At 44.1% G+C, this 22,551-nt stretch overlaps 3 protein-coding genes across 4 annotated transcripts; 1 reads left to right on the top strand and 2 right to left on the bottom strand.

The window, feature by feature from the left end:
* Window positions 1–151: 151 nt before the first annotated feature.
* LOC103379629 (aminopeptidase N-like) lies at window positions 152–11,265 on the bottom strand. Its single transcript, XM_025056473.1, has 20 exons — window positions 9,894–11,265; window positions 9,066–9,208; window positions 8,848–8,981; window positions 8,453–8,573; window positions 8,145–8,305; window positions 7,936–8,049; window positions 7,470–7,613; window positions 7,323–7,388; window positions 6,979–7,044; window positions 6,758–6,906; window positions 6,393–6,472; window positions 5,820–5,953; window positions 5,481–5,536; window positions 5,155–5,302; window positions 4,919–5,007; window positions 4,503–4,610; window positions 4,136–4,303; window positions 3,756–3,896; window positions 466–529; window positions 152–374 (listed from the first exon to the last, which is right to left on the bottom strand). Exons 1-20 carry the CDS (start codon window positions 10,739–10,741, stop codon window positions 231–233), a joined length of 3,078 nt encoding a protein of 1,025 aa, XP_024912241.1. The 5' UTR covers window positions 10,742–11,265; the 3' UTR covers window positions 152–230.
* Window positions 11,266–13,882: 2,617 nt separating this feature from the next.
* Window positions 13,883–15,259, bottom strand: LOC103379620 (uncharacterized). Of its 2 annotated transcripts, none has more exons than XM_008311222.3 (4): window positions 15,165–15,259; window positions 15,039–15,088; window positions 14,896–14,957; window positions 13,883–14,382 (listed from the first exon to the last, which is right to left on the bottom strand). In XM_008311222.3, the coding sequence occupies exons 2-4, from the start codon at window positions 15,041–15,043 to the stop codon at window positions 13,982–13,984; spliced, it is 468 nt and encodes a 155-aa protein (XP_008309444.1). In that variant the 5' UTR covers window positions 15,044–15,088; window positions 15,165–15,259; the 3' UTR covers window positions 13,883–13,981. The 2 variants fall into 2 exon arrangements, with proteins under 2 accessions (XP_008309444.1, XP_008309445.1); XM_008311223.3 differs by having other exon boundaries at window positions 13,883–14,379; window positions 15,165–15,256.
* A 128-nt stretch (window positions 15,260–15,387) lies between these two features.
* cry2 (cryptochrome circadian regulator 2) lies at window positions 15,388–22,459 on the top strand. The gene is made up of 13 exons (XM_008311224.3): window positions 15,388–15,946; window positions 16,891–16,999; window positions 17,187–17,329; window positions 18,269–18,453; window positions 18,665–18,753; window positions 19,109–19,249; window positions 19,358–19,483; window positions 19,604–19,789; window positions 19,880–20,031; window positions 20,215–20,417; window positions 20,584–20,664; window positions 20,752–21,191; window positions 21,552–22,459. Exons 1-12 carry the CDS (start codon window positions 15,789–15,791, stop codon window positions 21,183–21,185), a joined length of 2,007 nt encoding a protein of 668 aa, XP_008309446.1. The 5' UTR covers window positions 15,388–15,788; the 3' UTR covers window positions 21,186–21,191; window positions 21,552–22,459.
* Window positions 22,460–22,551: the final 92 nt, after the last annotated feature.

Genomic DNA, 22,551 nt, shown 5'->3' with positions numbered 1-22,551 from the left:
TGTTTATAAAAATAGTAAAAATGCAGATTTTAAAAGTTTGGATTTAAAATATTGATGATTTTATATTGATTACAACATTAACTGGATCAGTTTAGCCTGATCAGTTTCAAATGTGTGTAAAAGTGAAATTGATCCATCATGAGCAAAATGTCCAACATGACTAAAAGTGAAATTGCTCCATCATGAGCAGTTAGCGTCAGGACAACGCTGTAACGATGTCTTCGTCAGTGCTACGCTGCAGCTTCATGTAGAAACCACCGGTGAAGAATGTCTCTGTGCTCGTGGACCCACTGGATGTTGACCTGGACTTCCTCGATGCATTTCTGGGCATCGACACTGTGCTGCATGTTGTTTTCCACGAAAAACTGCTGCATCTGCAAAAAAAAAAAGAAGAGACAAACGAAGAGATATGAAGAGGAACAGAAACACTGAGCCGTCCAGCGGTCACTGAAGCAGCTGAGTTACCTGTTCCAGCTCAAACTGTGTGGAGAAGCGACTGGTGATGCTCTCCAGCAGCCCTGCAGACACCCTGGTGGCAGGAGACAGTAAGTAAGGTTTTTGGGGTTTTTTTTCTGACATATTCACATCACCATTGATCTGCTCTGATTCAAAGTCAAACTGGTCTGGTCTGATTGACCTGGTTAACTGTCAATATATGAAACAACAACAGAAGAGAAAAAACAGGAACTGGAAAGAGTTCCTTTCTTTACATCAGTGGTTCTTCTTGGGGACAGAGAAGTTTTCACCTGTACATAAAGCTCCTTGTTGGTATCGAGGGAAACTGATGACCTTGAACCTGTCATTATCATCTGGGTTTTATTGTCTCTATGTCATGACATACGGCTCGTAACACTTTGTGATATTACAGTATCTCATCTCAGTATGATGAAATCATCTCTGGCTCGTCTCCACCGCAGTTGACCTTCTGGTACAACCTACCCTGGGATTGGACACAAGCTGGAATCCAACTCAGGACCTTCTGCTGAGCAGGTGAGAATCCTCCCACTGCACCACTATAACCACCGCCTCATGACTGAGATACTGCACAGATATATCATATGGTTGATCCTGCATCGTGATCGGTATCATATCATATGGTCACATTTTTGAGACAACACAGAAGGTGAACATGGAGATGTTGATCTGGAGAACGGGCTTCTACGGTGGTGTTGTTGGGAGAAACAGACGACGAACGTATAAAAACCACAGAGAACAAAGTTCCCTCCTCAGGTACTTGTTTATTATTACTTTAAACTGTGACTGTGGCAGAGAACATTCCTGGAGGAGCTGTAGAAGTTCATCACAGAGAAGGTTCTGGAATCGCACCAGTCACTGATATATATACAAACTTTTAACTAAAGGTCTTTTCTTCTGGAATCCATCAAAACAACCACAGGGTAAGGCAGGAGCACCAGCCACTTTTCCACTGCGTGGCCCTACCTCACAACAAACATCTTCAAGAATTGGTCCATGGACGAAAACCTCCTCAGGTTCAACTTCTTCTGCTGCCAGTCAGGCGAGTAGGAGGAGCAGGAGGAGGAGGTGGACGCGTTCTCCTGGCAGGTGTCTCCATAGTAGGATGACAAGGGGAAACATTTTTTGTTTCTTCTACTGCTGAAAAAACTCACTCTCCCCAGAGAACAGACCTGTTCCCGCTCCTGCAGCTGCTCTTTCAGAATCCGCAGGAGGTGCTCCTCGAAGTGCCAGTCTCCGGCAAACATGGCCTCTGCCAGGCGACGTGCAGACAGGTACTGCCACACCAGCTTCCTGTAGACCTTCTTGTGGATTTTCTCGACTTTGTCTGGGAAAACAGGACTGAGTTTTCCCACAGTCCTCGATTCCAGACGCTCACGTAAACTTGTCATGTTCGTGAGAAACAACTGTCGCCGCTTCCCACCACGTTTGGCGATGTAGGAGAAGAGTTTTTGTAGGAAGGCAGCGATAAAGTAACGGTCTCTCTCCAGCAACTCCTCGTCACTATACTCCAAGTGGGACGAGCAAGGATTGGCTGCCGAGTCCAGGTCCTGGAATCCAGACCTGCCTGGAGGGAAATCCTCTTCACTGAGATCTTCAGATTCAGATCTGGCCTGGTCGCAGTTGTCGTTCCAGAGACTTGGATTTTCCTGATCCCTGTATGTCATCTCACTCAGAACTGAAGAACCAACTGAATCCTGGTCTCGGGAGTCTTCAGGGAATGGCTCGGGTGTTTTTGGATCAGCGAGACGCAGAATGATCGCAAACCGTGTGACCACACTTTTGGGATCCATTAAACTCACCGGAGGCTTAACTCGGAGTTTCCCCGACTGAGTGACGACAGCGAGCGCGGAATTCACCCTGTTGGTAACCTCGGCTGCAATTAAAGTCCTCATTCTGTACGCAGATGCCGGTTGTGAACGCAGACCTAGCGCCGCTTCCAGCCCGTAGTCGACAGAGTTTCCCAGGCATTCCAAAATTTCTTCCTCCGTCACGGTGATGTTCTCGCAGTTTTTCCTTAGGCTGACTCTGGAGACGGCTTTGGGCAGCACCTCTTCGATGATCCGATCGCTGATCAGTTCTACGATCAAAGAAACCGTTTCCGTCAGCAGACTGACATTTTGTGGAGTCATGTTAAAGATGACGATTTTCCGCTCCTTCACCGAAGGATACGACTCAGAAATGCACTGTGTAAGAAGTGTTTCCATGGTTATTCCGAGGAAGGGCGGAATGCCCCAGTTTCTGGTCCTGGTGTTCTTCAGCTGGTCCTCAGCTGCTGAAGGAGGTGTTTGGTTGTTGCAGGAGGACGGAGCCTCGTCTATGTCAACCACCGTGTTCCTCGGGGAACTGAACTCTTCTCCTCTTTTCCGTTTCTTCACTGTCTGTCGGGCTGCCGTTGGCGTCCGTACTCGTGTGTTAGCCTTCACAAACGCCGTCACGTCTCCATTGGTGTCAGAAGATCCACTCCTGGTTCTCCTTTGCCTGATTTGGTGTTCGTCAGCACTTGACCCCCACAACGTTGCATTTCTTCCTCCCATCACTTAAAAAAAGAGCTAATGTTCCAGGTCAGACGTCGACTCTCATGAATGGTTTCACCGTCTACCATGATGCATCACTGCATTTGTCCTGGCGTCTTTCTTCACAAACAATATATTCTATTTTCTTCCTCTGGATTTAATCGGCCACAACTCAGTGATGCTACTTCTTCTTCTTGTACATTATTAGGGCTTTACATTGGGACCACCTTGGTTTATTACCACCACCACTACTACTACTACTACTACTACTACTACTACTACTACTACTACTACTACTAATTTTCCTGCTCCTGCTTCAATACAGTTGTTTCTCCTCCACACCCTGTGGGGGCAGCAGAGTTGCACGACTACTCTTCGCCATCTTTTTTATGGTTTGAAAAATGCAGTGTGTTGTCGTGGAGTTTTTTTTTACTTTGTGTTTTGACTTGTGTACGTTTCTCGTCTTTGACCGTTATTTCAGGCTAGTTCTCGTCAGTGGTCCACTTTCAGAATTCTCACTGCTTGTTGTTAGTCTTTGTGTCAACAACAACTGTCAACAAACATATCATTGCATGAATGCCTGTTTTGAAGTATCAAAGGATTCTGGGAAAGATCCAAGGATCAAAAGCAACGTCTGATGCCAGAGTTGGCTCCACCCACTCTTCACTCCATCCTACTTCCTCCCTTCCCTTCTTCTCTTTTTCTGTCCTTTCTTTCCTCCTTATTTATTTCATCTCCCCCCCCCCAGAGGCACCAGGAACTCACTCATTTTCGACATAGTCCCAGTTAGCTCTGACGAAGTCCCAGGCCGGTGCTTGTCCTGCGACATTCCTCACTACAAAGCTGATGATGGAGGCAACATCTGCCAGTCTGATTTTTTCTGGATCCAAAGTGTACTGCAGGTACCTGGAAGAACAGGTATAGTACTGATTAAATCAACGGTTCTACTGCTAAAAAATAATACCAGATAATTCGTTCCACATGTGTGATTTTCAACAGAAACCATATTAGGAGGATATTGAGCAGGAACCATTGACAGCACCAGGAAAGTACCAGGTAATCTGGGACCCTACAGTCATTACGCTGGAAACTGTTCCTGGTACTTGGTGAAATTGATAGTTTGTGTCCAGATCTTTGGTCTTTACCTGTTGAGAGATGGTATTTTCTTAGTACAGGACAGTGCTTCTTTGAGATGTTCCTTCTCTGATATGTCGATGGAATTTTCAAACATCCTCCAGGCAAACTCCCACTCTGCAACTCCACCAGCGGCCACACCGTGGCAGTAGATCTCAGAGCGGAGGTTGGGATGGATACTTGGACAGGAAGAGTGAGAGACACATACAAACTTCATTATTGAACTCTAGGTAAGAAATCTGGGCCCAAAAACCTGGCCAAGCTAAGCATGCTAACACCGGAATGTAGTAGCAGTTCATTACTTTAGTAAAGGAGTAAAAAATGCCAACTTTAGTAAAGGAGTAAAAATTCTAAAGATGGTGCAGTTGGGGTTTTTACCTGTAGTCGGTGTTGTTCATCCACTCAGAAAACATGGTTCTAGCCATCGACACGCACTCAGGCAGTCCACTGGAGCAGCCCAGATTGATGGCCAGGACCTGGTTGTGTCTACGATGAAATTAACGTGGAACAAAATCACAAATATTTATAACCACAAATCGCCCGGGGGCGGGGGGTGGGGGGGGTGGGATTAATAAAGTTCAAACTATTCTAATCTTAACACTATATTAGGCTTTGTTGAGTTTAGGGATTAGCTTGAGCCATTACTGAGTTAACTAAAGTTAGCTAACTTTTATCTACTTTACAAAAGTGGCTGAATTGTAGTTTTTAGGAGCTGCGTTATATAAAAATAATTATTAGTTGAATTTTGGTAAATTTCATGTATGTAAACAAAAGTTGAAGAATTCAAAGCTCACTGTGAGGTGTGGTCCTGCGGGACTGCGGCTATATCCGTGTAGTTCTTGAAGAAGTGGTATAGATCAGAAACCTGCCTTCTTAAATACGCCTACAGGGGGAGACAGAGTGACAGAGCAGACACTGAGGCATTGAAGTGATTACCAATCACAAGAGGAACCTGAAGAGACTAATGCAGGTGGGGGGTTGGGGGGGGTGGAGTGTCCTGGTAATGCTGACTCAGCGCAGAGCTAATCACCTGCAGAGGTCCGTACACTTCTGAGCGGTCGAACATGTGGACGTAATATTTCAGGTTCTTAATCGCTAACTCCCAGGGCAGGAACGCCGTCTCTTTACGAAGGAAGCGCGTGAAGTTCAAAGCTAACGTCACATTCACCAGTTTGGCTCTGAGGAAGAAGATGTTCAGGAAACAAATCAGGTTCATCCACCAATCAACAACTTCCTGCTAAAATCAAAGGCCAAAGTTCACTCACGAGTGACCGTCGTAAACAAGATTAATATTGGAGTTATTGGATTGTTGGAGGCCAAATAAAAAGTCTTGATAAAACCAATCACAGTTGTTACCTGGCCAGATTGAAGACGTCGTCGATCAGCTGTCCTCGGTTCATTATTGGGATTTTCTATTGTTTAAAATGAAAAAAAAAAGTTGCTTAAACACTTGAAAACAATCAATATTCTATATTTAAAAACAGTGTTTTTGATGATGCATCTGTCCCATTTTGCTGAGTCATGGTTTTCGTTGTCCTGTCTTATGCTGACTCATGGCTAACTCAAAACACAGAGATTGTGTGGTAGGACAGAAACATCTTTTCTCGTGTGTTTTGCTGAATAATGTTTTTTTTTTCTGATCTTTTGCTGACTCATGATTATGGCCCGAGATGTGCTGAGTCATTATTGGCTCACCTGTGGCTCTGTTTCCAGCTGAGTCAGCAGTGATTGCCAGTTTCCGGGGTCGTAGTTGACCCTGTAGTAACCAGTCCAGTTGACGTTGGCCAGAACCCAGTCTTCGTTCTTAGAAATTAATTCCTCTTTTTTCACTGTTTCACATTTGAACATTTAACGACACAGGAGAAAGTTTGGCTGTTTATTGATTTTATTTATGTCTAGTCACCTGAGTGGCTTTTTAGCTTTAACCCCTTGGTTAACTTAAACATCTGGTCTTCAACATTCTGCTATTAGCACCCTACAGTTTAGCTAAAAGTGAGATTTTTGACATGTTATTCAGAATTACAGTTTGCTATATTTAAGTATCTTTTAGAATTTTTTTATTACAAAAATGATTGGATTATCTTTAGATGAATTATAAGCCCTTCAATCTTTTATCTATGGTTTGGCTAAATGTGGTGTTATTTCGTATATATTTAACAAAAATCTCTGTTAGTTTTCAACTATATATTTTCTTGGCTAACCCTTAGCATGTCCATGCCCATCTCACTGTTTTGGGTCCAGGAACCCACAGGTGTTGTGTTGTGTTACCTGTACTGTCGGTGTCTAACCAGACCATAGACGGTCCAGAGGACTTGGACATCACTCTGATGGGAACGGTCCACCAAAGACTGGACTCAGAGAAAAAACAAGACAACGTTTTTTTATATTAAACCTGAACTTGATGTTTTGCCTATTTATGCTAACTCTTAGGTACTTTAAGGCAGTGTTACCCAAATTTTCAGGGGACCCATATTTTAAAAGTCACAAACCTTCGTGACCCAAATCAATAGACATTATTCGTAAACTCTTGCGACCCATCTGAGGGTCGCGACCCAATCTTTGGGAAACAGTGCCTTAAGGTACATGTAAGGTTAAGGTCGACTGTTAGCCACGGAAGTTCCCGACGTTCTGACCTGGACTCCGAGGAGTGGTTGAGCAGGAAGTGCTTCTGGGAAACCTCTCCGTTGCTGGTGTTGATTGTGATGACAGGATAACCAGTTTGGGTTGTCCACGACTCCATCACCTCGGCCACACGAGTGTGACCTCCATCCTCATTCACAGCCTAGGACAAAGGTCAGAGGTCAGACTCACCACAGACCTGAGTGGCCATGGTTCAGACTGACATGATAAGAACCTTCTGGATGTGGTTCCACAGGTCCCTGGTCTCCGAGTTCCTGTAGCTGAAGTCCAACAGGTAGGACTAAAACACACACCAACAACACAGGTGTAACGTCTGTTTGCTTTTTGTTGTTTTTAAGGTTGTCTGGTAATATCGGTCAGCTGAGCCAAAGCCACTAGGTGGCAGCATTGCAGCTCATTTTATTAATCTATTTTAATAATCAGGGGATTGTGTGCAGAATGCTACAGCCAGCAACTCATACAGTGGTTTGAACAGATAAACAAATATTACCAGGCCCTGAATAGTATTTCAATTGGGGAGGTGAAAATCTTCTGTCCCCTCTTAAATACGTGACTCACTCTAATTCCTTTGTTGAAAACTCTTTCTTCCACGATGTCCACCAACATTCTCAGTATCATTGCCCCCTACAGGAGAGAAGGTAGTTGTGTGATGTAAATAAAAACAGATTACATGTTTTTAAAAATGATCTTTATTCTTTTCTTAACCTTTGTGTAGGTCGTGTCATCAAACATGTCCTTGATCTCAGAGTTTGTCTGAACCTTTTCTGGTGGCGGAATCAGAGGATGTGATGAGGCCAGAACATCTTGACTAAATGCTGCTTGAAGGTGTCTTGCCATTGCCGTCTCTTCCTGAGGGGTGGTAGAAAAAATAGCTAAAGCTACAAACAACCACTAGCTAGGGATGTAACAATGCATCGTAAATGGGTTAAGAATCGATACAAATCTGTGACAGTTACATCGGTTAAGGAGCAGGCTGTATTTTCAAAAAGTCACTGGTCATACCATGACACTACAGTAGGTGGCAGTATGCACCTAAAACACTGGTTGTGTCCCACTATTAAACCCAGACGTGACATTCAGGTGTTGGAGCAGAACGTGGGAAGAACTTGTTCCTCAGACACCAACAGTGTTTTTCAGTGTTCCTTTAAAGAAAGTTGGAGAACAAACGAACCGTTTTAAAATGGGGTTCCACCTGGTCCACAGCCTTGTAGGTCATGTACGTGGCGAAGCCTTCGTTCAACCACAGCTCGTTCCACCATTTCATGGTCACCAGGTTTCCAAACCACTGTGGAAAAAGAAGAAGAAGCAGAGGAAGAAGAAGAGGAAGACAGAAGAAAAAGGACAGAACATCCCAGGTTCCTCCTCAGGTTCTTCTCTGACCTGGTGAGCCAATTCATGAGCGATCATTTCAGTTATGGTCTCCTTGTCCAGCAGCGAGGACACGCCCTCCTCGTACAGAAGGACTTCCTCCAAGTAGGTGATCAGACCCCAGTTCTCCATGGCAGCGATTTCTGGGTCCAGGTACAGGACAGCGATCTGGTCTGAAGAACCACAGAGAGGTTTGAGTTTCTGTGAGAAAATATCTGGGAAGTCCCGCTAAAAAACCTTCCAATTATATTGAAGATTAAATCCTACCCCTGGTCCTGGTCCTGGTCCTGGTCCTGGTTCTGGTTCAAACAACAACTTACCCAGTTTTTTCTGAGGGTAGTTGATTCCCAGCATTTCTTCAAAGAACTGCAGAATTTTCCCAGTCATGTTGGCAGCAAAGAGGGCGTGGCCAGCTGCTGTGACCTCAGGTCGCGCAAATGTCTGGAGCAACATCAACAACAACAGTCACAACAACAAACAAAAACAACAACAATCATGTTCTGGTTTTTTAATATTTCAAATTAAGTATTTAACTTAATTAACTAGCGTTATTGCTAACTAGGCTGAAATTATTATTAAGTTAGCCATAGGCATCTTTTGGCCTTGCCCTTAAAGGGCTAACTTTTACTTCTGAGCTAACGTCCAAGATAAGGGTTAGGTTAAGTTGATGTAACTATCAAACTAAAGTTTTTTTCCTCCTCTTTCACTGATGTACATTAATTTGCACACGGTCGTGCAGAGATGGCGTGGGTGTGAACTCGGACACGGCGAGGGCCAACAGGTACGTGGACATCCTTGGTGTCGGGTAAAACTGAGTAATCTTCCACTCGTCATCGATGATGCTGGAGTCTGGAAAAGGGAGATGAAGAACGCGGTGAGTACGAAGTACGATCGCAACAATACTGACCAGAAATTCTTCTTCTTTTCTTTTACCAAATATTTCAGCATTTCCCAGCACTGAGGAATCTCGTCTGTGGATGACGTTCAATTGGAACACAGCCTTCAGATCCGGTTCATCCAGACAGGGAAACACTTTGCGAGCATCAGTGGGCTGCATGTGGGTGACCACCAGAAATCTGGGAAAAACCATTTAACAAGTGAAGAGTAAGAAGGATAAAAATAGGGATGTCTGATATTACCTTCTTGCTGATATCCGATACACCGTTATAACACTATTCCGATTCCGATATCAACCATACCGATATAGCAGGGCAGTGGTGACCTGGTGGTGAAGAAAGGTAAGTGCCCCCTGCTAACTAGGGCGATGGGTTAAAGCAGGGGGGGATCAAATACTATTGAGCACCCAGTAATATTTATTTATTTATCTGTTCAAACCACTGTATGAGTTTCTGGCACCAACATTCTCCATACAATCCCCTGATTATTAAAATAGATTAATAAAATGAGCTGCAATGCTGCCATCTAGTGGCTTATACTTGCATATACAGCTGTTTTTCCCTATCATTATTTGGTGAAACCAGACTTTGCGTTATCAGGTTTTCATTCTTACAGATATTACATAACTATAATAACTATAATATATAATAAAGGACATTCCCAGAAAAAGGGACTCAGAGTGTTTGGTATGCAGATTAATCTTTTTTAAAAAACAAAAAAAATTAGGATTTTGAGCTTGTAAGATAATGTTTGTGCAATTCTGTTTCATTTAGCTTAGTTTCAATCTTATGGTGGTTTGTAAAAGTCTGGACGAGTCAGAAGAACAAACATGTGATGAGAAAACCCTTTAGAAGTTTCTTTTACCTCAGAGTTTCTGAATCTCTCTCTTCATAGATGCTCAGAAACATTCCATTCAAAAACGCCATCCATCCTTCAAACTTCAGCGACAGACTGTAGTTACCGTCCACCTCCAGTGCCTGCCCAAGGCTGACCTGCAGGAACTCCGACCACTCATGGTTGTACTCTACCCTGGACTCCACAACCTCCCCCGTGTCCACGTTCCGTACCACAGAGTCAAACACCGTCAGGTTGCTGCTGTGCAGGTAGATGGCGCTGCTTCTCTGGACGCTCTTGAAGAAGAGGGTGGAGTTGCCAGTGAAGCGTTCAGTCTGGTTTTCATTGGTGGTGTTCTCAAACTCCGGTGTCCTGGTGTAGAACTGAAGATGGAGGAAGATCTTGTAACGATCAGGGATGACGCTCCTGGGAAGGCGGGTGACGGGCGGGGCAGGTGTCGTGCTGGGTGAGATGGTGGGACGAGAAGTCGGGTTCATGTCTGCTGTCTGGATCTTGAAGAAGATCACCATGGTGGCGATGGCAGCGATGACAGACACGGTCAGGACCACCAGGACCACGGCCACCACCCTGGACCTGTGGGTTTTCTTGGACATGGTGGAGGTGCTGGAATGTTTTGGAATCCAAACTCCAGGATAGAAGTGAGGAGCGAGAGTGAGTGAGAGAGGGAGAGAGAGTGTGTGAGGAGTTTCACGGCTCTTCCCATAAACTAGGCTGGGTCGGAGGAGTCCAGGGTTAGCTGAGGAGTTAACTATGGTGAGCCCAGAGTCCGGAAACATCTGGAGGAGAAAACTCCTGGGAAGGAGTGGGCGAGAAGAAAGAGAAGAACCTGGTGGACATTGGAGGAAGAGCAGGGCCATGTCAGGAGTGGGAGAGTGGAATGGGCACACCCAACAGATGAGGAGTGTATGAGCATAGATGGAGGACCGCTGGGCATTACACACAAAAATGAAACGCACACACAAATCATCCTCTCATGAACTGGACACACTCTCTATTCTATCAGGAATGTGTGTGTGCATGTAGAAATATAGAACTTTATGAATCCTTTGGGAAATTAGCTGTGTGTGTGTGTGTGTGTCTCCCAGTGGTACAGTGAGGTAACTACAGCCAATCCCTAAAACACAGATGTTTAATTCAACCACAACTTTATTTCGTCAACAGTTTCATTTTTTCATTATCACCCGCTGTATATTTAGCCCATATTTAGCTTTAGCTTCTCACTGTCGTCAGGCTAACAACGTCTGCTGTCTCCCAGGTAACAGTTCGCTCTAATCTGTGGCAGGGTTTGGTTGTCATGTCTGTCTACTGTTAGACTCTCCCTCAGACACAGGAGTTGTAGTTTCCACTCCTGTGTTCAGGTGTTTTCACCTCCTCCTCGGCAGTAATCAGAGACACAAACTCTTCATCATCATCATCATCATCATCATCATCATCACAGGTGCTCGTCATCACCATCAGCTGCTATAAAATCAGCCGTGAGCACATGGTGTTTGTGAGAAGCGGCGCTGCTGCAGGTAATAACGCAGACTTGTTGGGTTTTTGGGGGTTTTTTTTCTCTTCTTTGTTGTTATTGAAACACCTTCACTCAGCCTCTGTATTTCTTCACCTGTTGATCAGAACCATCAGTCCGTTACTGTGTGTTGGAGTCACCTGATCATCGTCAGCAGGATGCGGTGAGTTCCCAGTAACAGTTCTGTACCTTGCACCTTAGTTTGACGGTAACTCTGTCCTGAGAGCAGAAATAGAAGGAAGTGAAACTAAAGAAACAAAACCTAAACCCTGCTGTAAACAGAGATAAGATCGACGTGGTCGGTCATAAACACTGATTTAAACATCTTCAAAGTCACCGCTTTGATCCGTACATTGAACCAGCTGCTGGGATTGAAGCGTTTAGGCGTCTTCTCCTGGAGATGGCGCCATAAATGACCTTTGACCGCTGCCGTCCGTCTCTTCACTGAAGTTGAACTGTCATATTGACGAGTCACGTGTTGTCTCCACAGACTGGTGTGTGTTCTGAGTGTTCTGGTGGGAACGGTCCTGTGTGGATCTGTGAGGAAAGGTATCAGCGTTTGACCCCTCTCCCCCAGGGTTGAGGTTCACCCAGACCCCCGTCTTTGTCAGGTTTTGTGTCATGGTAGATTCTTAACAGGCAGGTTTATATCTGCCCCCCCCCCCTCCTCTTCTCCCCTCGGCAGCTCCACAGATGAACCCACCTCAACCCTGGGGACAAGGACCAAGCTCTTACCCCAGTCCAGGTGTTGAGGTCTATGCTGCCCCTGAAGAGGGTGGATACCCAGATGAGGACACATCTTCCCCTTACGTTGGTCCAGTTTTTTCAGAACCTGAAGTCCAGGAAACCACTGAAGGTTCTGAGGAGGAAGAACCGGTCTTCAGTGACGTGTCTAATCTGGAGCCCGTCTTCTCCATCAGCTCTCGTTCAAGTTACCAGAGAGGAAGAGCCATGTTCAGCCAGAGCCGCTACATCCCAGGAGCCCCAGCCCCTCCTCCACCCATGCCTGTGTTCAGAGTGAGCAGCTCCGTCCCACTGAGGCGCCGTCCTGCTGATGTTCCTGTAAAAGAAGGCTTTGAGTAGAACTGACTGAGACTTGACCTGTCTCTAACACAGCTGTCATGTAACTGAACCTGCTCAGAATAAACATTACAAACTCAATCTGTTTAATGACTTGCTTTTTTATTTATTTTTTTTTTAACTTCCTGGTTTGTCCATCTCACAGGTTCAGCCTGAGCTCCAGAAGGTTCCAAACCCACTCCAACCCTGGAACCTCTGGAGTTTCAACTATGTTTATTTATGAGCTAACTGATCTGGGACTGAGGACTTCAGGGAGGTTTCTGAACTGAAGTCGTTTTAACATTCAAATGAGTTTGACTATCCAGAACTAACATTGTTGATATCATCTTTTGGACTTGGTGTAATTTCATTTTGGATGGTGGGAATTATTTGAGACTAGTTGTAATTCCAGTTAGAGATTTCCACAACATCATTTTGACTAGTCAGAATGTAATTTAAGATGTCTAAAAACTAAAAACTCCACAACTGAATTGTGAATATCTCTAATTATGAAACCCATACAAAAGAATGACAAAGGTCATCGTCATCTGCCCAGGGAAGAATGTCAGCCTATAATAAGGTCAGGTGACAAACAAAGTGAATGCTAGTCCAGTAAAGTTAATGGTAACTGTCAGTTTTCTAGAACCATCCACTGATTTTGATAGAACTTTATCATTTTTAATTTCAACATTAATTTATGTAACTTAGTTATTTGTTGGAGCTTAAAACCCTTTCAATTAAGAAAATCCCCTCAATCGACTCATCCCTGTTACTGCTTTCATAAACAAGTATAGAAATTCAATAAAACTATTAAAGTCTTAAATATATGGAATACAGTAAGTGTATAAAGGCTAGGACAGATTAATACATTCTAACAGATTAGAACAAAATGTGAAATTTAATAAAAAGCAGACAAAAAGGAATGTTTCCACATCAAAATCAAGGCTGTTGGTTTGTTCCAAGTTTACATAAAAAGTTCAACAGTTCAGGAATATTAACTTTGAGTTCTTTATGTAGAACGAAGAAGGGAAGTCCAGGAGTAATATATTTATATATTGGGTTAAAGAGCATTGTGCTATAAAGTACATTTTGAATACAGTACTATTTAAATATACTTATAAAGAAAGCTAGAAATGCATTACATTAGGTTTTTGAGACTGAAACAGAGGCCAAAGATGGTTGAAGAGCACCAAAGATGGTGCTGGTTTAGGTCCTGGGTCCATTTGGTGCTTCTTGATCTCTGACTCTGATGCTGGTCTAGAGCTTTTCTGCCAAATTTTCTTTTTGGAGTGAAACAATGGCTCAAACTTAAAAGTTTTAATGTTAATAAGCTGCTGGCCAGGAGTGGTACTGCAGAGGTCGGCTCAAACATTTAGCAGATAATGCTAAGTGAGAACTGGGAGGAAAAATAAATAAAAATATGGCAAGAAATCTTTGTAACATTTTTATTCAGTTCAGTCACATGATCCTGTAAAGACAGGAGCAGAGGTCAGGTCCAGTGGTCAGGGTCTAATGTAGTGGGTCAGTTCTACTCAAAGCCTTCTTTTACAGGAACATCAGCAGGACGGCGCCTCAGTGGGACGGAGCTGCTCACTCTGAACACAGGCATGGGTGGAGGAGGGGCTGGGGCTCCTGGGATGTAGCGGCTCTGGCTGAACATGGCTCTTCCTCTCTGGTAACTTGAACGAGAGCTGATGGAGAAGACGGGCTCCAGATTAGACACGTCACTGAAGACCGGTTCTTCCTCCTCAGAACCTTCAGTGGTTTCCTGGACTTCAGGTTCTGAAAAAACTGGACCAACGTAAGGGGAAGATGTGTCCTCATCTGGGTATCCACCCTCTTCAGGGGCAGCATAGACCTCAACACCTGGACTGGGGTAAGAGCTTGGTCCTTGTCCCCAGGGTTGAGGTGGGTTCATCTGTGGAGCTGCCGAGGGGGAGAAGAGGAGGATGAAGGGGGGGAGAAGTCAGATATAAACCTGCCTGTTAAGAATCTTCCATGATACCGTTTGTTTACCACGTTTGTGCAGTATTTAAATGAGGGATGTCTGATTTTAACTTCCCTGTGATTATTATTATAGATAATCAAAACGAGCTACAATGCTGTCATCTAGTGACTATATCAAAACGAGCTACAATGCTGCCATCTAGTGACTAATTTTTATATACGTTTATCCCCAAAATTACTTTTAGGTCACCCATTTTGTGAAGGTTTTCATTAGAGATATTACATATAATGCTAATATCAGGTAGATAATATCAGACATACTACTATAAACCTTTTCAGGTCTGGAAATGTAACTGGCACCATATTAAATGCCATTCTTGCATGAACCAACAGGGGGCAGGAGAGCATTAAAGCATCAAAAGCATTGGCGTTTTTTGGCCTAACACCTGCAGACAGCGCTGAAATAAAACCCCAGACTGAGGCAGATCGTCTCACCTTGTTGTTTGACATATCCGGAACTGATGGTTCCAACCAGCAGACACAGAAGCCACAGCATCCTGCACGACACTCAGGAGTTTAGTCGACTCAGCACAGAGACACAAGAGGAAAAACTTCAACAACAAATGCAGTCTACTTACAACATGTTTGTTTGTTTGACAAGGTGAAAAAGCTGTCCTTCAAAAACAACCTGAGAGGAAGACAAAGACACCACGGTTCAACAGACCTGCTGTGACAAAGACCAGTCAGAGGACCACAGTTCTTACCTGACTCCAGCAGCTCCGTCACTGTCTGTGTGATGGTTCGATGCTGCTTTTAAAGTCCAGCCGCAGCTGCTGCTCATTATTGGCCTCATCAGAGTCACATGACTGACAGCTGGTAAACACTCACCTGGTCGAGGTTTGAAATCCTTCATGTATCTGGACACTGTCTACTGTTGTCACTGGTCAAGTTGTTAGAAATACAAATTGTCTAAATGTTGGAATTTTTAAATGTTTACTTTAACCCCTCCCCACTTTTGTGTGGATGAAAGCTATATTATTATATTATTTATTGTATATTATTATTTAAATAAATATGTATCTATTTTACTTCTATCTGAATTCTAATATACATTTCTGAACGGCGGTAGTGGCAGCAGAGACTGTTCTTTTAATAACAAAACCCTCCCCTCCGGTCACCTGACCGCGCCCCCTCTGTTTGACAACAGATGCAACTTTTCCTTGGTTTATCCCGCGGCAGCTCGACTCGACTCGACTCCTCTTGCCAAAGTCTTAGCTTCTTCTTCGTTCTGAGGCAGAAACGTTTCCTTTTTTTTTTTACGTTTTCGTCATATTTTCTTTTTGCCATATTATTTATTTTGACCATGGAGTGAAGTGTGGAGTGCAGCCATGGCGGTGAATTCAGTGCACTGGTTCCGCAAATGTCTGCGGCTGCACGATAATCCAGCGCTACAGGAGGCCGTGAACGCAGCGCACACGCTCCGCTGTGTTTATATTCTGGACCCGTGGTTCGCTGGCGCCGCTAACGTGGGAATCAATCGTTGGAGGTACGTGAGTTTTTCCCCCGCAGTTTGCGACTCGTCTTTAACTTTAACTTTTGCTGTCAACACTGATTGTTTGCGGGGTTTAAAGGCTTGTGCGGGAGTTCAGGGCCCGGGCCTCTGCTACACCACCGTTAGCCGATGCTAACTCATTACGCCAATCTGCTGTATAGAAAACAGCACTTCCCCAGTTTCTTTTTTTTAACGTTTTAATTCAAAGCATTGACACCATACACAATAAGTATGACGTTTAACCGCGTTACTTGTGGTTTCTGTTCAACTCGGCTAATGTTTTAGTTGATATTGAACTAATGAAAGTGATTTATTTACAGAGAAAAGTGAAACATGACTGTGTCCATTAGCGTTTAACGTCGTCCTGTGGCTGTTGTTATTAGAAGGTTGTGTTGAGAACAGGGTCGTAAATTGTCGGTTTTTTACGATTATTAACTACCACTAACAACTAACGTGGATTACTGAAAGAAGATGCTAACAGGCGACAGCACTGTAACATCAGCATCCATGCATCACCTCATCATTATTTTACGTCACTGTTTTCTGACGTACATATGTTGCGGAAAAACGGGTCACACGTGTAACTGTAAGTAACAATGTCACTAAATGAAATCTCGTGTCTAATTGTAAAAAAAATAATATTTCTAGTTAAATAAATATATTTTGTAGTCTGGTTGGATAAACCTATTCAGAGTATAATATTTCTAGTAAAATAAATATATTCTAGAAATGAGCCAATCAGAGACAGATACACTTGATTTCATTTGTTTTTTTGGGAAAAAAAGTCAAATAGTCAAGATGATTTTTTTTTTTACATGCTCCCACTGAAGATAGGGAATTGATTCATTGTGACTGATCAGGTCTGCAATACTGACTGTCCCCAACAACTTTTCTCTAACACATCTTTGTCGTTCGTGTGTGTGTGTGTGTGTGTGCAGGTTTCTCGGGGAGGCTCTGGAGGACCTGGACAACAGTCTGAAGAAGTTCAACTCCAGACTGTTTGTTATCAGAGGACAACCCACGGATGTTTTTCCCAGACTCTTTAAGGTCAGCTGTTCTGTTATCTTTGTGCTAACTTGTAGCTTTATTCAGTTCGTCCTCGACTGTTAGCTGGCATCTTTCAAACTGTTTTTGGCTAACAATTCTCTGTTTCTCTCTCTTAAACCACAATGTCAGTCGTTTTTTTGTTAATGTTGTTCTCACTTTGGACTGCGTTTCCTCTGTTTGGCTGCAGGAGTGGAAGGTGACCAGGCTAACATTTGAGTACGACCCAGAGCCTTATGGGAAAGAGAGAGATGGAGCCATCATCAAGATGGCTCAGGAGTTTGGAGTGGAGACTGTTGTCAGGAACTCACACACCCTCTACAACCTGGACAGGTTCGACTGCACACACACACAAAACCACACCTTAATTAGTTCAAATCTTAATTCTAACCCAACCCTAACTCTGAACTAAACCTTGAACCTTGAATTCCTCTCTCCATCACTGGAGACCCCCCAGAAGGGCAGAGTGACCCCACAACAGTAGTGCTTTTCAAAAAATAAATAATGACCCCATCATTACACAAGCAGGAACACACACACACACACGCACACACCAAGGCAGAAGCACCAGATTCAGAACCAGAAATACTTTATTGAACCCTTGGAGAAAACTGTTCTTAAAGAAAACTGATGTTTGTGAAGTAGTCGTTCTCCTACACCAAAGTCCATAGAGAAAAGCAGTGATTTTAGTTCATATTGTTTACTGCTGTTTTAAAACTTTAATCTGCTAAAGTATAACAGTGACATAAAACACAAGGTTTATAAATATAATATACTGTTGACAGAAGACGGTGAAAACGTCTTTTTTTTTTGTCCACTGACGTCCCTGTCGTCTTTAGTTTCACAAACATACCCTGGTGTTTTTAAAAGAAACAAACGAGTCGTTGGTTGTTATCAGCCGGTATTGTGTGAAACAGAGCCCCCTATAGGTCAAACCCTGTTACCGCAGGTCACACACCCTTGCCATGTGCACAGACAGAGAGCACTGAGTTTTTTCAAAGGCTCTTACAGCATTGTCTTACGTAAGAAACACAAGCACGCTGTTTGTGTGTTTATGTGTGTTTTATTGTGTGTTTCGTGTCTGTATGTCTTTGTGTTTGTCTTTTTTTAAAGAAATGTTTTTGCAGTAAAGATTTAATGATAGCTTGTTAAGTAACTGCTCAGAAATTGAGTAAAATTAGCAAATCAAAAACCTAACATTAGTGTTTGAAAGTGGGTCCAGGAACGTGTTGAAGTCAACCCCTGTGTTCCTGCTCTGATGTTTTGCAACAGGATCATTGAGATGAACAACAACAGTCCTCCTCTGACCTTCAAACGCTTCCAGACTATCGTCAGTCGGCTGGAGTTGCCACGGCGCCCTCTGCCTGTCATCACTCAGCAGCAGATGGAAAAGTGTTGTACTAAGATTTCTGAGAACCATGAGCAGCTCTACAGTATTCCCTCGCTGGAGGAGCTGGGTGAGATCTTCATGTCTGACCAACATGCTGCCCCCTGGTGGTGGGCTCTTCCTTAGCTCAGTGATGTGAAGATCTGAAATAAGTCTATTTTATGGGGGGAAAAATACAAAAAAAACAAACAAACTACAGGTTGAATTAGTAAAGACTGTTGTTGTTTATTTTGTGGTTCAAGTTGTGGTTCATGTTGTCTAAAACCGGTTCTGTGTTTCAGGGTTCAGGACAGAACGTCTACCTCCTGCTGTGTGGAGAGGAGGAGAGTCAGAAGCTCTGGACCGACTCAACAAACATCTGGACAAGAAGGTGAACGTCTGCACTATCCTCAGAGGACCTAGGGTGGCGCTCACACACCAGAAAGGATGTTCTTAGTTTTTAATTTTGTATTACATAGAATGACAGTGAATCCAGTTTGCAAAGATTATAATTAATGTTAGCTTAATAAAAGCTAAATGTTAGCCACACAGGGCTTATTGTTAAAAACGGTCCAACTGTTAGCCTAGAGTAGTTTAAAAAAAAGGTCTTGACCGAGAACAATAACTAATCTCTCCTTCACTCCTTACCCCTCGCTCTGTTATTCCTCTTGCTTCCCATGTCTCCCCCAATCACCAATCCATCCCCTCTTCTCTCCCCTCCTTCCCCCCCACCCCCCCGCCCCCAGGTGTGGGTAGCTAACCTAGAACACTCTCGGATCAACACCTGTTCTCTTTACGCCAGTCCCACTGGTCTGAGTCCGTACCTGCGCTTCGGTTGTTTATCCTGTCGGGTTCTGTACTACAACCTGAGAGAGCTGTACATGAAGGTGTGGACACAGGACACACACACAAACACACACAAACACGCACACAAACGAACCAGCAGGTGTGTCATGGTTCCTCCTCCTATGGTCCTCCCCTTTCTCCCCCCTCAGCTGCGGAAACACTCCAGTCCTCCTCCGTCTCTGTTTGGTCAGCTGTTGTGGAGGGAGTTCTTCTACACTGCTGCCACCAACAACCCCAACTTTGACCGCATGGAGGGAAACCCCATCTGTGTGCAGGTGGGTGATGGTGGCGCTCTACTGATGACATCACTGATGACCATCAGGGATGGTGACTGGACGCCGACGTTCCAACAGGACTTCTCTAAACGCCACACTCTCTTCACCTTTTTGCTCCAGATCCCATGGGATCAGAATCCAGAGGCACTGGCCAAATGGGCGGAGGGTCGGACCGGTTTTCCATGGATTGACGCCATTATGACCCAGTTAAGACAGGAAGGCTGGATCCACCACCTGGCCCGACACGCTGTGGCCTGTTTCCTGACCAGAGGAGATCTGTGGATCAGCTGGGAGAGTGGAATGAAGGTACCAACTTGGTCAGCAGCATACAGTCCTGGTCCTGGTTCTGGTTCTGGTTGTCATGCAACATGTGTGTGTGTGTGTGTTTTTCTGAAGGTCTTTGAGGAGCTGCTCCTGGATGCAGACTGGAGCGTTAATGCTGGCAGCTGGATGTGGTTGTCCTGCAGCGCCTTCTTCCAGCAGTTCTTCCACTGCTACTGTCCCGTGGGCTTTGGACGGAGAACCGACCCGTCAGGAGACTACATCAGGTGACCTTCATACTACTGCTGTTCAGGGACAGGAACCAAAGAACACTGGATTTGTCTCTGAAAGTTTTGGTCTCTTGCTCCTAGTCTGTATTAATGTTATTGTTGTTTTTGTCGTTAATACTAGTTTTAGACAATAATATCATTGTTAAATCTTGTTCTTCTTTGCGCTGCTTTTTCCCGCAGGCGTTACGTTCCCATCTTGAAGGACTATCCCAACCGTTACATCTACGAGCCGTGGAACGCACCAGAGTCGGTCCAGAAGGCGGCCAACTGTGTGGTGGGCGTGGACTATCCCAAACCTATGATTAACCACGCGGAGGGCAGTCGCCTCAACATCGAGAGGATGAAGCAGGTTTACCAGCAGCTGTCGCACTACAGAGGACTCAGTAAGTCTCAGCTTCTCTCTCTGTCAGTGGAGACCCCTACAGGCTACAGGAGTGTACTGCTGTAATATTCTGTTGAATTTTATGTTGAAATAACTCACTGAAAGAAATTCCTCCATTTGGGTGTATACGTTTACTCAGTGTGTGTGTGTGTGTGTGTTCATTACAGGTCAATTAGCATCGGTGCCAACGATCCAGGAAGAGGCGGAGCCACCAATGACAGATGAGTCTCAGACCAGCAGTGGTCCTGGTAAGAGGAAACCATTGAGCAGAAGTCACATGATCAACCTGTCTGCTCACTTGATGTGGAATGTTTTAAGATTTTTTTTTTTTTCAGATTCTCCTCCTGCAGGTGGCGCACTCACTGAAGCGGCCGGCTGCTCTATTCTTCCTGATTCGTCCACACTGTGTCCAACCGTAGTCACTGCTCACCAATCATCGGATTGCCCTCAGACATCTGCTGCTGTCACCTCTACGTCTGCCTCCGTTAACGCTGATCCTCTGAAGCCTCCCTCACCTTGTTCCTCCTCCTCCTCCCCCTGTGGCACCACATCTCCCCCCTCCACCTCTGCTCAGACTCTGACAAAAAGAAAAGGCCCAGCTCACAAGATACGACGCAGCATGAGGCAGCGGGGACACCAGGGGGCAGAAGAGAGGAGGGAAGATGAAGAGGACAAAGGAAGGGAGGAGAGGATGGAGGACGACGATGATGAAAATGAGGAGAGCATGGAGCAGGACGCTACAGGAGAAATGTCAGGGCATCGTCAATGACGTCAGGTAGAAAAACAAAAAGAAAATGTTGGTGCAGTGTTTTATAGGAATCTAATCAAATTCAGTCAATTCGGTACAAACTTTCCACCAAGAAATAAGTACTTCATACTTCTTACACTTGTGCCATGAGTCATACTTTACAAAAACACAAAGATGTAATGCAATGTAATGATGTTCTACTTTCAAATTACTTAGTTTAACAACCTTTTGCTGCTACCTAGTGGATTGTCAAACAAAGAGAAATAATTTGCAGTGAATACATTTTCCACAAGTTTCTGGGTGGAAGGACTGGTGTTTTGTTTTTGTTTTTTTTTCTCTTTGTTCCTTCATCAACTGCAGCTTAACTCTGACACTTCTGTCTTTCAGGAGGAAGTTTTAGATGAACTGTTGTCCAAACTCTGTCCTGGAGACAGACTCTGCTGGTGTCTCTGCTGAAAGCTTCATACTTAAATTAAAGCCAGTGAAGATTACAGCGCCTCCACCCCTCCTGCTGATTAGCCAGCCTCCTGAACATTTGACCATCCTAGAAACACTAGCCTTGGCCTTTACTCCCGTGGGGAGCAGCCACAGACTGCATTGGGAAAAAAATCAGTCCCAGGAAATTAGTCTGTGTGTCTCAGGCTAATTCTCAACATCAGGGGGCAGCAAAAGCTCAGCGCACACCTCAAACAACCACTTTTGTAGGAAATGAAGACTTTAATTAATTTAGTCAAAGATGAGATGAAACACTGAGAGGACCTCTAGTGCTGAACCCTGGGCTGAAAGAAAAGTGTGTGTGTATGTGGGGGGGCATTGACGATGTGTGTGTGGCTGCAGGTGAATCAGGGAAGTTTACTCTGAAGACTTTGAATGTAGACCTTCAACTGTGGACCGGGTCAGTGTAGACTGTTAGTCTAGCTGGGGTTGAAGGTTCAGGTCTCTGAGACCAAAAAAAATAATTCTTTTAAAATGTATTTTTAGGGGGGGATAGAAATTATTTGTAAAGTAAAGACAATTTTCTGACCTTGTACCGAAAGAGAAATTGAACATTTAAGTGGGAATTCTGATGTCTAACAAAGCAGAATCCCAACACTTTGGAATTTTGGCCTTTTCTTTAACAAAAAAAATAATAATATTTTTGGCATTTAAAGAAAATGTATTTTGACTGTAAACGGTCCATTTTCCTCTTTGGTCTGAATTTCTCTGATCTTTAAAGAATGTTTATGTTCCACAGGTCTTGTATATATAAAATGTATAAATACATATTTAAACAAATGTCTCACTTGTGTGTTATTGGGTGTTATTTAAAGGAGTGTTTTAGGGTTTGTTTGCTTCTTCATCATCCCTTCGGTGGAACATGGACATGTGATCAAGTGGAGCTGGAGGT

The sequence above is a fragment of the Cynoglossus semilaevis genome, chromosome 6, assembly GCF_000523025.1.
Source record: "Cynoglossus semilaevis isolate Cse_v1.0 chromosome 6, Cse_v1.0, whole genome shotgun sequence".
Lineage (NCBI taxonomy): Eukaryota > Metazoa > Chordata > Actinopteri > Pleuronectiformes > Cynoglossidae > Cynoglossus > Cynoglossus semilaevis.
This window is presented reverse-complemented; position numbering and strand designations above follow the sequence as displayed.

What these genes read in the sequence shown, in the direction of transcription:
- LOC103379629 (XM_025056473.1), bottom strand. Translation starts at nt 10,741, where the DNA reads ATGGCCCTGCTCTTCCTCCAATGTCCACCAGGTTCTTCTCTTTCTTCT. An exon ending in GGGAAATGCTGAAATATTTG is followed by an intron (nt 8,982 to 9,065) that starts GTAAAAGAAAAG and finishes TCCCTTTTCCAG; the next exon opens with ACTCCAGCATCATCGATGAC. An exon ending in CTACCCTCAGAAAAAACTGG is followed by an intron (nt 8,306 to 8,452) that starts GTAAGTTGTTGT and finishes GTGGTTCTTCAG; the next exon opens with ACCAGATCGCTGTCCTGTAC.
- LOC103379620 (XM_008311222.3), bottom strand. An exon ending in CGGATATGTCAAACAACAAG is followed by an intron (nt 14,383 to 14,895) that starts GTGAGACGATCT and finishes TCTCCCCCTCGG; the next exon opens with CAGCTCCACAGATGAACCCA.
- cry2 (XM_008311224.3), top strand. Translation starts at nt 15,789, where the DNA reads ATGGCGGTGAATTCAGTGCACTGGTTCCGCAAATGTCTGCGGCTGCAC. An exon ending in ACCCTCTACAACCTGGACAG is followed by an intron (nt 17,330 to 18,268) that starts GTTCGACTGCAC and finishes GTTTTGCAACAG; the next exon opens with GATCATTGAGATGAACAACA. An exon ending in GCTGGGAGAGTGGAATGAAG is followed by an intron (nt 19,790 to 19,879) that starts GTACCAACTTGG and finishes GTTTTTCTGAAG; the next exon opens with GTCTTTGAGGAGCTGCTCCT.